Below are 15,944 nucleotides of genomic sequence, written 5' to 3'. Positions count from 1 at the left end.
AATAAGCAGTAACAATAGTCTCACTTATAAAAAAAGTCCATTATAAGACATGTTAATGTGAATATGTAAGTAAGCATTGTTACAATATCATGGTCCATTTGTAAGACCTAAAAGGCATAATTTAATCCTGCAGAAAGCAATGTCCTTGTCTGAATAATCCATTAGCTTTATACTTCTGACTTCCATGTACAGGATACATTTCAGACTTCCAGTAACAGGATGAGTATTATCTAGTTTATCATAGTGCTTGTCTATCCCCATGGATGTAAAAATGGCCGTTGGATAATGCTGACAATGCACTAGGGTGGTTTGTGCAACAGCTGTCACTTAGGTACTTATTAATACATACTCCTAGTGGCTTTGATGTCTGGCCAATTTAAAATGCACCATAAATGCATTATACAAGATAAATAACCCAATTAGTTGCACAAGTTGTCTTGTGGTCTTCCCTACATAGAAATTATTACAAGAGTCACAGGTGGCAAGATAGATAACATTCCTGGTGGTACAGTCTGCATGAGACTTTGGAATGTATCTTCTTCCAAACATCAGATGAATAAATTCCAGCTCCTTAGATATATATTTACAACTGGTATATCACCAGGAAGGACAGGTACCAAATTTGTTATATTTCAAATAAGATGATCTTCTTGATCCATAACATAACGTTTAAGATTACGATTATTCTTTAAGGCAAAGTGTGGCCTCTCCCCTACTATCTCCTTTATTGCTCTTATGTTAAAGTCATTCTGAGTTGTCACTGGTTTTTCAGCCTGATGTTGATCATGATGCTGTGAAAGAACTACTGACTTCTCTAGGTTTACTAGACATCAACAGAATGACAATATACAGTTTTGGATGTACAATTCATTCAAGATGTCCATGGTAAAATTGATACCAGATTATGTCGGAAGGAATGCTAGAAGAATAACATTCTTCTAAGATCCAGCATGCATCCAAAACATGTCCACAAGAATATATTGAAATGACAGTTCTTAAGAGTATCCAGATTATATACAGATGAGAAGGAGTACACAGGAGCCTTGAGAGTCATGTGTACACAGTTTCAGCAAAGAGGATATGATGCCCTTGAGATAGAAGCTATGCAAAGACAGACAACGGCCATATGTGGGAATGAAGGGAGACCCCTACCTCTCCAAACTTTATAAGAAGAAAAAGCTGGATGATGGCACCATGAACAACTTGAGAATGAAAAACCAGCGACATCTCAAAATGATTTAACATAGTCTAGTGACACACATCACATCTCTCAAATTATAAATAATAATTGGAAGATCTTGACATCAGATGAAGAGATAAAGGAGATAGTAGGGGAGAGGCCACGCTTTGCCTTCAAGAATAATTATAATCTTAAACACATTATGTTACAGATCAAGGAAATCATCTCATATTAAATATAACAAATTTGGTACCTGTCCTTCCTGGCGATGTACCAGCTGTAAATATATATCTAAGGTGCTGGAATTTATTCATCTGATGTTTGGAAGAAGATACACTCTAAACTCTTATGCAGGCTGTACCACTAAGAATGTTATCTATCTTGCCACCTGTAACTCTTGCAATAATTTCTATGTAGGGAAGAGCACAAGACAGTTGAAAGAAAGAATATCTAAGCATGTCAGTGACATCCATCGCAAAGAACTTAAAAATCCCTTCGCCAAAACATTCAAGAAAATATGGGACATAAATTTTATTTTAGAGTGTTACAGGTGCTCAAGGAAGATCCACAAGGGGGAGATATCAACAATAGAACTGAATTAGCAGAAATGTTTTGAAATGGGACTCCACAAGCTGATAAATTACCAGGTTTGAATTTGAATTTCCCATTAAAAATAGCCCTTAAGGGGTGTAGGCTGAAGAGACAAGCTTGATTGGCTAGTCAGGCTTTAAGAATGACATCAGCACCAGGCCTCATAGATCTAAAGAAGGATCCATTTGAGATCCGAATGTGCTTATCTTTTTTACTGATGTCATATTAAAGTTTTAAAGTTTTAAATTTTAGAATTTCAGCGCCTTTGTTTGTTTTCCTGACCATGGTGACAGCACTAGTGATTTTATATATATATATATATATATATATATATATATATATATATATATATATATATATATATATATATATATATATATATATATATATATATATATATATATATATATATATATATATATATATATATATATATAGCTATATATATACGGGTCTACTACGGTTGATTGAAAACTCAATTGACTGAAAATGAAATTACTAGGACCACTTCACTGAAAGCTCACTTCACTGAAAACTCATTTCATTAAAAACTAATTTCATTGAAAGTTATAAATGACCTTTTCCCTCTGTAGTGCGATCCTGGAGTTAGTATATATAGTAAGGGGTGGGGGCACAGCCCCCCATTGGAGGGTGTGGGGGTGCATAACCCCCCCACATGTTATAAACATTATAAACTATACACAGTGATACTTACAAGTGCAATAAATACCTGTTTGCAAAAGAGAATATATAACCAACATATGTGGGGGCTTCGCCCCCCCCACATCCCCCCTTACTATATATACTAACTCCAGGATCGTACTACAGTGGGGAAAAGGCCATTTATAACTTTCAATGAAATGAGTTTCAGTCAAGTGAGTTTTCATTGAAGTGAGCTTTCAGTGAAGTGGTCCTAGTAATTTAATTTTCAGTCAAGTGAGTTTTCAATCAACTGTAGTAGACCGGTATATGCATACATATATATATATATATATATATATATATATATATATATATATATATATATATATATATATATATATATATATATATATACACACACACACACACACACACACACACACACACGCACACACACACACACACACACACAAAGAGAGATTTTTTATTTATTTATTTATTTATTTATTTTAACATTTGTTTATTGCAAAAGTCTGACTGGAAACAGGGCCCATTTTCATTGGAGGCCCAGGGAGAAAAGCTCCAGAGAAATTTAAAATCAACAATAATGTAAAAATACAATACAATATGTATATAATGTACAAGCAATCTCAATAGCACTAAAATTACAAATATATACATCGAAATATTTGTGAAACAGACATATGTATACATTGAAATATTTTGTGAAGCAGACATAAAGTATAGGTCCTGATAGTTATGAGTCAGTGCATCTTGTCTATTAGTATATCGAACTTAAACTTTCAACAGTTATAGTTTATATGAAAACCATGGCAAATAAGTAAGCTTATAAGATAATAACATAAATTACAGAATATCATTTGACTTAGGAGGATCAAAGCAAAGAATATTTATAGACACTAGTAGGAGGAAGTTCAAATTAATTTAGTTAGTAGAAGTAAGGTATAGTGATAGGGAGCAAATGAAAAGAAAGGCAGATACATTAAAAAGAGGTGGGGGAGTTGATGGTAGGGTATATAAGGGGCAAGACAGGGAAACAATATGTTTGATCAAGATAATTTGGAGAGGGGAAGTGAATTAAAGAGAAAAGGAATATTTAGTCAGGATAATACAGAGAGGGGGTGGAGGAAGAGGGGAGAAGTAAAGGATGAAATACGAGATTTATTTGAGTAACTTGAACATACAGTGGTTGGACAGTATAAAGGGAAGTAGGAAATGTAGGAAGGATAGGACTTAGCCAGGGGTGGAACAACAGCACAGCCAGTTTTACAGCTGTAGTCCTTGAGAACTGTCTTCAAAGTGGGTTAGGTTACCAGTAGTTAAGATAGGCTGTGCGATAGCATTCCATATTTTGGAACTATAGTTGGAGTACAGACAGTCACTAACACTATTGTCAGATTTGGAAATGTGTACAAGGGATTTATCTGAGGAGCAGAGGACTCGAGTATTAGTGTGGGGGTGGAGCACTTGATGTGGGGTAAGAGAGTTTTCTGGTTGATGAATGAGTTTATGGGCAGTAGTAAGTTGGTTGAAGGTTAAATAGTGGGGTGGTTCTAAGCATTTGAGTTGTTGTAAGGCCAAACAGTGATGGGTTTGATGAGGGGAGTTTGTTGCAAACTTAGCTATTTTATTATAGCAGGCTTCAAGTTTTGCTAAGCTGGTTTTAGTGAAAATAGGGGAGGCATATAGTAAGGAAGGGAGTAGCTAGGTTCTAGCAATGTCCTTCCTGGTAGCAGTAGTAAGGAAAAGTTTGATTCTGTAAAGAGAACCTAGTTTTATATGTGTCTTTTTAATGTCTTGTGATAAGTGTTTATCAAATTTCATGTTGTCTATAATAACACCTAACAATTTAGCTTTGGAAACTGTTGATTTAGTAGTATTGTTTGATGAGTGTATGTGAAATGAAGTTGGGGAATCAGGGTATGAAAGAATATAAGCTTAATTTTACTTGGACTTAGAATCAGTTGTGAGTCAGATAGGCAAGATTCCATAGCTGAGAAGGGCTGTTGTGTTGTTACTTGGAATTGCTGAAGGGTGGAATCAGCACAGATGAGCGTAGAGTCATCTGTGTACTGAACAATGGTGGCAAGGTGGGTAGAAGGGTAGAGTTTGTTGGTGAAAATAGTAAAGAGAAGAGGGCCTAGGATTGAGCCTTGAGGGACCCCCATAGAAACTGGTAAAAGAGGAGAAAGATCATGCTGCCATTTGACAGCTTGTTGTCAATCAGTTAGATAATTTTGAAACCAAACTAGAAAAGAGATATTAAGTTTAAGGGGAGGCAAGCTTGGGGAGACGTTTCTGGTGGGAAACAGCATTGAATGCTTTAGACAGGTCTAGGAAGATGGAGGATATCATATTGCTTTTATTTCTGTATATGTTGATAGTGTTTGTGAAGCTTAGAAGAGTTGTGGTACTATGGTTGGGACAGAAACCATGTTGTCTGTCAGGTAGAAGGTTGTTAGATAAAAGATAGCTCATGAGCTGAATATGAATGCATTTTTCTAGTGTTTTGGCTAGGTGGGATAAAATGGCAATGGGCCTGAAATTAGAGAGCTCAGCAGAGTTTCCTCTTTTATGCAATGGGGTGATGTGTGATATGTTCCAGAGGAGTGGAATGTAGTGCTCTAAGACAGAGTGGTTGATCAGAAGTGAGATAGGGAAAGAGATGGCATCTGCTGCTAGTTTAAGGAATTCAGAAGGTAAATTATCAGCTGCAAGGTAGGTAGGTTTAAGTTTGCTGAATATTTTTATGGTGTTAGCTTGAATGGGCTTAAAGGAGAAAGTATCACTGGTTTCATTGGGTGGTGTTGGGATGGACAGTGGTGACTTATAGGGGTTCTTGGAAAGAGAAACTATAGAGTTAATAAAGAATGAGTTAAATTGTGTGGCTATCCTGTCATGATTAATAGTGACTGATGGGATTGAGGGTTGAATGTTGGCCAAGTTGAAGGAGTTTTTTTTATGATGGCCCAGAATTTTGGTGGATTGTTATGGTGTTGTAATTGAATATCCCTGTAGAAGTTTTTCCTGTCTAATTTTACTTGAGATTTGGCTTTATCTCTGAGATTACGGTAGTGGTCAAAGTTGGTTTTGTTGGCCTGCCTTTGTGCCCAGGCTTTATCCCTTTGTTTGAGTAGATTTTTGGTTTCTTTTTTTAGCCATGGAACATAATTTGGTTTAATTTCTGTATAGGGCTAAGCTGTTTAGAATATTGAGGAAAGTAGTGTTAAAGTAGTCAACTGCAGTGTCTTGGGGTAGTATTCTAAGAGGGGTCCGGTTACTGGTTTGTAGGAGAGAGTTAAATATTTGAGTTTTTTTTTTTGTTTTGAATTTGCTTAAAAGTGGTATTTCTAGGAGGATAAAGATATTGTCTGAGTAGGTATTTGGGAGGTGATCACTGAGGCTGTTAGGGAGACAGCCTGTTTGGAAAGTGAGAGAAGTTTTATTAGTTAGTATCCAGTCCAGAATGGATTGCTTTTTGGTGCTTTTGTCTACTCTAGTTGGGGATTGTATACCCTGAGTGAAACCATAGAGGTAAATAAAATTAGTGGGGTTATCTGAGTTGCAAGTGATCCAATCAATGTTGGCATCTCCCATTATTATGGTTTCTTGAGGGAATGCTATGGATATGTAGTGGAGTATTTCCTCTATTGTAGTAGGGTTATTACCAGGTGGAATGTAAATGCCTACAAAGGTGAGATGTTTCTTTGGGTTTATTACAAGTTTAGTAAATAATATTTCAGTGTTTTGAAAGCTGGGTTGTTTGGTTCTAATCGTTCCAATTTGAGATTTGTTTTATAGATTATGGCTAGACCTCCTCCGTGTTTGTTTGATCTGACCAATCTATGTACAGTATGCTGTAACCTGAAGGAAGAATAATATTGTTATTTATATCAGGTTTCAGACAAGTTTCTGTTAGGATACAATGTCAGGTGAGTATCGTAATATACTGGCATGGAGTTTGTGTATCTTACTGAGGATGCTTCTTAGAGTCATGTTAATTAATAGAAGGATGGAAACATTAGGAGATAATTTTATTTTTCTATGGGGTTGGAGGGTTGGGGAGTTGGATGATTGCTGTGTTTCAGTTTTGGGGCCAGGATTTGGATGAAAATCACCACAGAGATTTAAATGAATTGGAAGGTATAGGAGTAGAGTGGAGAGTTTTGATAACAGTTTGTTTACTTTGAGGGAAGTGTGGGATTTTGAGAAAGTATGTGTACATTTATGATGAAAGTATCCAAATGAGTGATACTACAGAGATTGGGAGCTATTTCGAAGTTTGAAGGTAGTGCATGGAGAGGATGAAGTATGATGATAGGAAATGTGAAAGTGTTGGATAACTGAATGTGGTAAGAAGTTAGATAGTTGGTTAGAATAAAAAGAGTGAGGGATACAATGTGTAATGAAATAATATTTAGATATTTGCTATGGTGGGGAGACATCATAGGTAAATGTAGGACAGAGTTGAGATGCGATTTACTTATAGAACAGTTTACTAGCAGGATAGATAAGAAGTAGTAACTAATTAGTGTGAAGGGTTAAGTAGGGAATAATTGCTATGATAAACAGTAAAAGGGGGCTTAAAGAATTAGTTGTATATGGATGTGAAGTAATTGGAGGGGTGTTTTGACTGGATGGTAGTAAATGGATGGAGTGGCTTGTTTCAGATATGTGTAGTTGTACTGGGGGTGGGTGAAATTTGGGGGTACGGGAAAAGAGCGAGCCTGAGCGAAGTGAAGGTGAATGGAGAGGGCTGAAACCTGTCCACCCAAGTGCTGCAGAAACAATCAGGGACTGTAATTCTCAACAGGTCAGTCAGATTTAGAAATACAATTACGGTCCAGGTGACTACATTGGAATTTGAGGTGATTTTTTAAATAATGTCAATAATTAAAACAGACTAGGTGTTGCAGTAAATAGTACAGCTTACAATGGTGCAATTATAGATGCCTTACTTCATAAAATATATTCATGTACCGTTCATCCACACTTAAGTGAGGAAAAGTAGACTGCAAATTTCTGAAGACACTATTGGGACTGACTACACTAAAAAAGAAAGATTTCTCCTAGGTACAGATAGTTTTATGAGCAGGAGGTTAAAGTACTACATCAACTCTGTGCAGGCTCAAATAAGCTGGAGCATACTTATTACATTCAATGTGTTTTTTCTGCCTTGAGCATTTAGTTTTGTAACAGCAGTGTGAGTTACTCATTGGATTTGGATAAACTCCTATCACTATTCAGCATGTGCATTTAGTTTTGTATTAGCAGTATTAATGAATCTTATGTTATATTCACTTATTATGCTATTACTATGCTGAGTTACTGGGTGGTTTGCAAGAGATTGCTCACACTGGATTATGGCAGCTTGCCATTTTCCCCATTGGTATGCAGTCTCAGAGTTGGAATATATAATGAGCAGGGCAGATGTGGCAGACTAGAATTTAGTGGAATATTCTAGGATCAGCTGGTACCAGCATGGCAGCAGATGGGGAGTAGTTATGGTAGTTACATTCCTTGCTAAACCAGATGGGGAGGTAATGTTATTAGTATAATGCCAAAGTGCAAGTGTCCAGGATTTGTACAGATTCACTGGCAAAGTGCCAGTTATATACCAACACAATGGTGACCTGCCTGGCTGGTATGTCTTGATTAACCTTGGGTGGTGACATGCACAGCAGCAGCCTGGTGGACACCCCAAAATGTATTAATAGTGGGGGACAGAACAGTGTCTCCTATAGGTTCATAGGATATCACTAGGTAAACTGCTCAAGAGTCCTTACAAGCCTAGCCAGTTTTACCCAGATTTTACCCAATATTCAATCCATAGGGAAAGATACTAAAGGTGAGAAAGTAGGGTTTTGACATTTATTACACCCTGCCCCTGCCCAAGGAGGACATAGATGCCACTCCAGGAGTGAATTTGTGATTTCCCATCCATTGGTCCAGATTGAGCTTGAAAAGGGACAGGGAAGGGCTCTGCTTAATGTCAATAGGAAGCCTATTCCAGAGGAGGGACAATCTCTGGGACACATGACTTATTCATGTCAGAGATCAGTTATAGATCCTTGGAGCAGGGAGCCCTCATGCAGTTAGTTTTGTGAATATGCATCATTTCCATCAGGGATGGGTCACAGAATGCCTTGCAGGTCAGGCATAGATCACCCCTCAGTAATCTGTAGGAAATTGAATATAGTGAAAGGGATTTTAATCAGTCAGCATATGACATGTTGTTTATACCCTATAAGTTTGGTGAGAAATCTCTGAGGACACTCCAACTGTTGCAGGTGTCTGGAGAGCTACATACCAAAAGGTGCATTATACTCAATTCTTGATCCAGTGAGGGCTGAGTACAGTGATACTATGACTAGAACTGGTTGCCATGCCCTTACTTATAAGCTGAGCTACACAGAAGGTTTTCCCCACCACCATAGATACAGGGAGGTCAAAGTTCAGATTACTATCTGAGTACCAAGATCTCTCATCACTGCTATCACTTTTGTAATTTGCAGGTGTATTTGATTTCCCAAATGGTATTATTATGTACTTCTTCACATGTAGTTTGAGGCCATGGCTCTAACACGAATCATTAGTCTGCATCAGTCCTGCCTGTAGGGTATAAACAGCATTTTGGGATTCTCTGATTCCCACAAACTTGCAATCATCAGTAAACTTGGTCAGCCAAAAGCCATGTATATTTGCCTTGACATCTGAGAAGTATATCTCAAACAAGAGTGCCCCAGATTTGAGCTCTATGGACCACTAGCTGGATGTGGATTCCCCAACTCTAATAACACTTGTCTTAGCCATGAGCAATTTGGCTATTCATCTAGCAATGTAGTGATTTATGTCCAGTTTTGTGAGCTTATCTATAATAACTATGTGAGGTATTGTGTCAAATGTCATGGCCAGGTCACGGTAGGAGTTGTGCACTGTTCTACCCTCATCCATGGCCTTGGTGACCTTCTTAAAAAAGTCCACCAGATTAAGCAGGCAGGAACTGGGTTGGGCCTATAGTCTGGAGACTTCCTGTGTTATTGTTAATCAGGTCCATGATTATCCTTTTCATAACCTTGCATATGACGCTAGTCAGACTGATGAGTTGGTAGTTTCCTGGGTCTATTGATGGTCACCACTTGTGCAGATGGATGACTGTTGGTATCCTCCACTCTACTGGGACAAAGCCTGTCTGGAGGCTGTGGTTAAACAGGGATCTGAAAGGGTTTGCTAGGTCATGTTACAAGCTATTTAATAGGCACCCTGGGATTCTGTCAGGGCTCATTGATGCCGTGTTTCTAGCTTTAGAGAGCACAGTGATGACCTGTTATTTTGTAATAACAAGCAATGGAATGGTAGGGGGTATTTCATGGGGAGTGACTGGCGGTGTGAAAACTGAGCTTAATTCATTGGCCAGTAGGTTTGCTATTTCTTCTGGCTGAGTAATAGATAGTGCCATCTACAGCCAACACAGCACATTGCTGAGTGTTTCTCTTAAGATTTTGGGCATAACTAAAAAGTGAATTGTGGTTATCCTTTGCTTGGGAAGCTATTTTAGACTCATATTTCACTTCTGAAGACTTGACTAGTTCCTTAATTTGCCTATTGAGGCTAATGAGGGATTTATTCCTCTGTTGTGACCCCCCCACTTACTTCTAGACAAGAATTTCTTCCTTCTGTTGTCTAATCTAGGGTGGCTTGTTTTTCCAGCTAGACCTGGGTTTTGTAGTGGTCATGTACTGCCATTTCTATGCAGTTGTTTAAGTGGTTGTACAGGACATTTGTGTATAGTTCTACATAGGCTTCTGTGTTTTCAGGGTTAGGAGAGCTTTAAATTTATTGATGCAATCACTAAATAGAAGGTAATTTGCCTTGGAATTTTTTTAGAGTTTTTGGGTTTGATGTGGGTACTACCATTACTTTTATTTCAAAGGAGACCAATCTATTATCTGATCTCACCAATGTGGGCATTATGCTGGGGGGGTGCATTGGTTTTTCTCTAAATGGAAACACCTTATTTTTTCTTTTTTTTTTTTTCTTTTTCAGAGGGTGGTCTGAATGTGTGATAGACATTGTAGCCTGCTGGAGTGCTTTCCATGGCCTTGAATCACGTATCTGTAACTAGACAGATGTCAGCATTCTCCAGAGCAAGGAGAGCTTCCAGTAAGTGCAGTTTTTTGTTTTCTAGTATTGAGTAGTAGTACCTTCAGCTCGACATTAGAAGAATTTGTTACATTAGGAAGTCTATTGGTTTGGCACTGCTTAAAAAAGGCACTATAGGGGTGGCTAATGCCTTGACAAGTAGTTAAAAGCTTAGCAGCAACAGGTGCAAACCATCTCTGGTAAAGCAGAATGGTCTGTCGATCATGTTATCCCAGGCTGACAAATACTGGATCCCCTTGGGATGACACCAGTAGCCAAGCCAATTATGGAAGTCAATCATTTTCTGTTTGTATTGTGGTATCAGTCTTGGTGCGGGTAGAATGCTGCTCAATGTAAGGCTCATACCAGCCTGTGACACGTTTTCAGAGAGGTCAGTCATGTCTCTCTTTATTTAGTCCTATGAGGTAAATGTCAGGTCATTCACACCCACATGGACTATGACTGAATCATACTGGTACTTGAGGTTGAGTGATCTGAGTGTCTGCAGAAGTGCAAAATGATACTTATCTTCATTCTTTTAACAGCGGATGTCTTTAGATGCAACAGATTCTCTGTAACTCTCAGGTGAAGCACCCAAATCAACAGCAGCTCTAAGGAAGTGAGCACAAACCCACACAAACACTGGGCTCATACAGAATCAGAAAAAAAAAACAAGTTTTACAACAGCAAGGCCTATAGACCAATCAGGAAAATACACAATAAGCTCTCAGGCAGCAGCCCCCAGCTCAGATAGGTTAGCTACAGCACATTTCTTCCACAAGAGTGCAGTCAGAAAACCCTCTTAATGTAAAAATGCTGGTTTTAGAGCTCAAGTGCAGAAAACCCACACAATCTAGATACTACAGTCCTGTAAAATTAGCAACCGAAGAACCGGCGACCGGCCCAGCCAAGGCCTCAGAGTCTGGCTTGGATCTAGGCTGCCTGTCCTTATCCTTGCGTTTTTTATGCAAGCCGGTAGTCGGTTGCTCCGTCGGCATAGTGTAATTAAATTTTCTACCGAAGTAGTGTCGTGCGAAATCAAAGTGTCGTTTTATAGTACGTTTATTGAACCTAGCACAAAACCGACAACCAGTGACATCGTGGTCTGGGCCTAGGCAAGGTATACAATAGGAATGAAAATCCTTATGAGGTATTTGCTTCCCACAAGAAATACAATTATTAACTTTTTCTGACATCGGACTGAGGCAAGAAAAGGTTCCCCAATGGGGTACTTAGCTTTTGAAGACTTCGGACTGAAATTCGATTCAAAAATCTCAGGTGTCGGCCGACCGGCACTTGCAAAACTGCTTCTGCTTCGGGCACCGCGTGGGCAAGAAAGATTGAAGAAAATGGCGTTGGATGCCTCTTATATACCCCTGGTGCACTGATGTCAGGGAAGAAGCGACAGCAACCGATGCCGGACCAAGACTTTGGAATTCTGGCCGACTGCGGGACCGCCTGACGGCAGGATAACCCAAGAGTGATGACTGCAGCAGGGTAATACGATGAACATCCCACACAATCTAGATACTACAGTCCTGTAAAACTAGCAGACACAATCTATTTAAGTACTAAAGCAGCAGGAGAAACAGTTCAGCTTTGAAACTCTAGTAAAGTGCAAGAAATGTAACAAATAATACAGCATTCTTATGAAAGACAGTAAAATTATAATCAGCAGAAATGCAAAATGATATTTATTTTGGTTATTTAGGAGAGGATGGCTTTAAATACAGCAGATTCTCTGTAACTCTCAGGTGAAGCACCCAAATCAAGAGCAGCTCTAAGGAAGTGAGCACAAACCCACACAGACACTGGGCTCATACAGAATCAGAAAAAAAAACAAGTTTTACAACAGCAAGGCCTACAGACCAATCAGGAAAACACACAATAAGCTCGCAGGCAGCAGCCCCCAGCTCAGATAGGTTAGCTACAGCACATTTCTTCCACAAGAGTGCAGTCAGAAAACCCTCTTAATGTAAAAATGCTGGTTTTAAAGCTCAAGTGCAGGAAACCCACACAATCTAGATACTACAGTCCTGTAAAACTAGCAGACACAATCTAATTAAGTACTACAGCAGCAGGAGAAACAGTTCAGCTTTGAAACTCTAGTAAAGTGCAAGAAATGTAACAAGTAATACAGCATTCTTATGAAATACAGTACAAAATAATCAGCAGAAGTGCAAAATGATACTTATTTTGGTTCTTTAAGAGAGGATGGCTTTAGATACAGCAGATTATCTGTAACTCTCAGACAAAGTAGTCAAACCAACAACAGCTCTGAGGAATTCAGCACAAACCCACATAAACCTGGCCTCATATAGAATAAGGAAAATAAAAAAAGTTTTACAATAGCAAGGCCTTCAGACCAATTAGGAAAACACACAATAAGCTTTCAGCCAGCAGTCCCCAACTTAGAAAGGTTAGCTACAGCACACTTCTTCCTCAAGAGTGCAGTCAAAAAACCTTCAATGTAAAAATGCTGGTTTTAGAGCTCAACTGCAGACCACACAGTCTAGATACTACAGTCCTGTAAAACTAGCAGACACAATCTAATGAAGTAATACAACAGCAGAAGGAATTCAGGTTTGAAACTCTACTAAAGTGCGAGAAATGTAACAAATAATACAGCATTCTTATGAACTGCAGTAAAACATAATCAGCAAAAGTACAAAATGACACTTATTTTTGCTCTTTTAGGAGCAGATGGCTTTAGATACGGCAGATTCTCTGTACTTCTTGGGTGAAGTAGCCAAACTAAGAGCAACTCTAAGAGGTTTATTCCTGGAACATTTTTTGGTTATGGATAAGAATTCCACTTGGTTTTCATGGACTCATCATATCTTCATACTATAGGTTTGGATATGTTAATTTAATTAGTTTTAGGTTACAAAATCCATTATGCAAGCTGGTTTAAGAAAAACCAGAGAGAAGAGAGACAAAAAGAAGTAAAAAAAATAAACAGATTGTAACCACATGGAATGGGAAGAGTTATGATTTGATGACCTCTTTGGATGCAGTGCCCTTCTTCATTTGGTGAACTACCGTATCATTGAATTCTGCCCTTACTGGATATATTGGTCTGGCTGGTGCTGAATTGTTGTGGCCAGGAAATGGGATGACAAGATCTTTGCATTCAGTAGAGACTAGAATGATTCTCCCATGCTGGTAATGTTTATGTCCAGCCCAGCAATATCTTTAACTAATGGCTGCTGAATCAGATATGTACTCACAGCATTAGAATGACATTTGTCATGTATCTAGGACTGTATCAATACTTGATGAAGTGTCATCAGTCAAGATGATATCCATAAGGGAATACTTTTCTTTTAAGAGTAGTTTCACTACTGTTCAGTTTGCATTAAGATTTCAAAATGATAAAAGGTATGACAACATAACATTTGTATCTCTTTGTTTCTTCTTCTTCTTCTTTGTGTGTTAGCCAGGGTAGCACACTGATCCACATGAACTTTTACCAGGTGCTGCCTCTGGATACAGAAGTTGAAGAAAACATTGTATACAATCAAAGCAAATGTCTACAAAGTAAGTTCAGACAAATGAACATGAGATATGCATTAGACCTAACACTGTAGACAGGTTAAAATCATTAGATGTACTGTAGCTATTAACAAAACATATACAATGGTAGCAGGTGTCACTAAGTTTGATGCAGGGATAAGAGAGAGTGAAAGGAACAGAAGGCAGGTGTGAGGATGAAGTATGGGACAGGTGAGGGTTTGGCAAGGTGATGGCAGTTAGAGCATCATAGTATGACACTGGATCCGAGGCACTTCATACTCCACATTGTTCTGGAAGTTTTAACTTATCCCAGGATACACCACACTTGGCACCCTTTTAAATATAACCACTGATCATATTCCTAATGATTTTCAGAAACTTCCTTGTTGTCAGAGCTGAAAAGGACCAGAACACATAAAACAAGAATGGTTATACAAAAATATACTGCATGTACCCTGGATCCAACACAGCATTTATTGTTTTCAACCTTCAAGTATCGTTCTTTTAAGGCATCTTTCAAGTTTTCATATATTTTACTGATAGACATTTCTGGGGAATTTTCCACCAGAGATTTAGATTCTAATTTCTGAGTAGTAATGCAGACAAGATTTTAAAAGAGGCATACCTGCTGTAGCCGAGTCATTCATTTCTGAACAGGGGTCACCCTGTGTGTCTTGCTCCTTCTCTTTCTGGATTGTTCCTTCTGTATTTGTATCTACAGAAATAAACCAACCATATCAAATTGAGCACCCATGGGAGTGGATTAATATATTGCATGTAGTGCACTTGATTATTATCTTTTTTATAATACTACAGTCAGCAAAACAAGATCAGGACTTGTACTCAGGAACATTATTTCATTCAAATATTTACACCAGTAATACATGGCAGTGGAAGGCAGTAGGTCCTGAAATTAAACATAAATCACTGTATGAAATACACCATTGGATCCTATGTTTCACACCTTAACCTGTATATTACTCGTTATGGAAATGTCAGAACTTCTTAGGCCCACGAAAAACAAACACATGTATGGTCCGGGTGTAACTTCATTTAGAGAAGCATATCAGAGAAGAGTGTTTGTCTGGAAAATAGTCTGACAAAATGACATCATGCATCACATGATCCTGCTTCTCTGGACTTTCCTAAAGGAGTCCCTGTGAGTAATCTCTTGTACAAAATCAGTAACAACACTATCCTCTGTGAGTAATCTCTTGTACAACATCAGTAACAACACTATCCTCTGTGAGTAATCTCTTGTACAAAATCAGTAACAACACTATCCTCTGTGAGTAATCTCTTGTACAGCATGAGTAACAGCATTATCTTCTTTGAGTAATCTCTTGTACAAAATCAGTAACAACACTATCCTCTGTGAGTAATCTCTTGTACAACATCAGTAACAACACTATCCTCTGTGAGTAATCTCTTGTACAACATCAGTAACAACACTATCCTCTGTGAGTAATCTCTTGTACAACATCAGTAACAACACTATCCTCTGTGAGTAATCTCTTGTACAACATCAGTAACAACACTATCCTCTGTGAGTAATCTCTTGTACAACATCAGTAACAACACTATCCTCTGTGAGTAATCTCTTGTACAACATCAGTAACAACACTATCCTCTGTGAGTAATCTCTTGTACATCAGTAACACTATCCTCTGTGAGTAATCTCTTGTACAACATCAGTAACAACACTATCCTCTGTGAGTAATCTCTTGTACAGCATCAGTAACAACACTATCCTCTGTGAGTAATCTCTTGTACAACATCAGTAACAACACTATCCTCTGTGAGTAATCTCTTGTACAACATCAGTAACAGTACTATCCTCTGTGAGTAATCT

At 38.2% G+C, this 15,944-nt stretch overlaps 1 protein-coding gene across 1 annotated transcript in view; it reads right to left on the bottom strand.

Moving 5' to 3' along the window:
- Positions 1-15,944, bottom strand: part of LOC122814486 — a 466,448-nt gene that overhangs the window by 308,732 nt on the left and 141,772 nt on the right. Inside the window, exon 4 of the mRNA XM_044087061.1 lies at positions 14,718-14,807. Coding sequence (XP_043942996.1) covers positions 14,718-14,807 — 90 coding nt within the window. The remainder of the gene's footprint in view (positions 1-14,717; positions 14,808-15,944) is intronic.

This window comes from Protopterus annectens, chromosome 10.part0, assembly GCF_019279795.1.
Source record: "Protopterus annectens isolate FY-2018-M chromosome 10.part0, PAN1.0, whole genome shotgun sequence".
Taxonomy (NCBI): domain Eukaryota; kingdom Metazoa; phylum Chordata; order Ceratodontiformes; family Protopteridae; genus Protopterus; species Protopterus annectens.
This window is presented reverse-complemented; position numbering and strand designations above follow the sequence as displayed.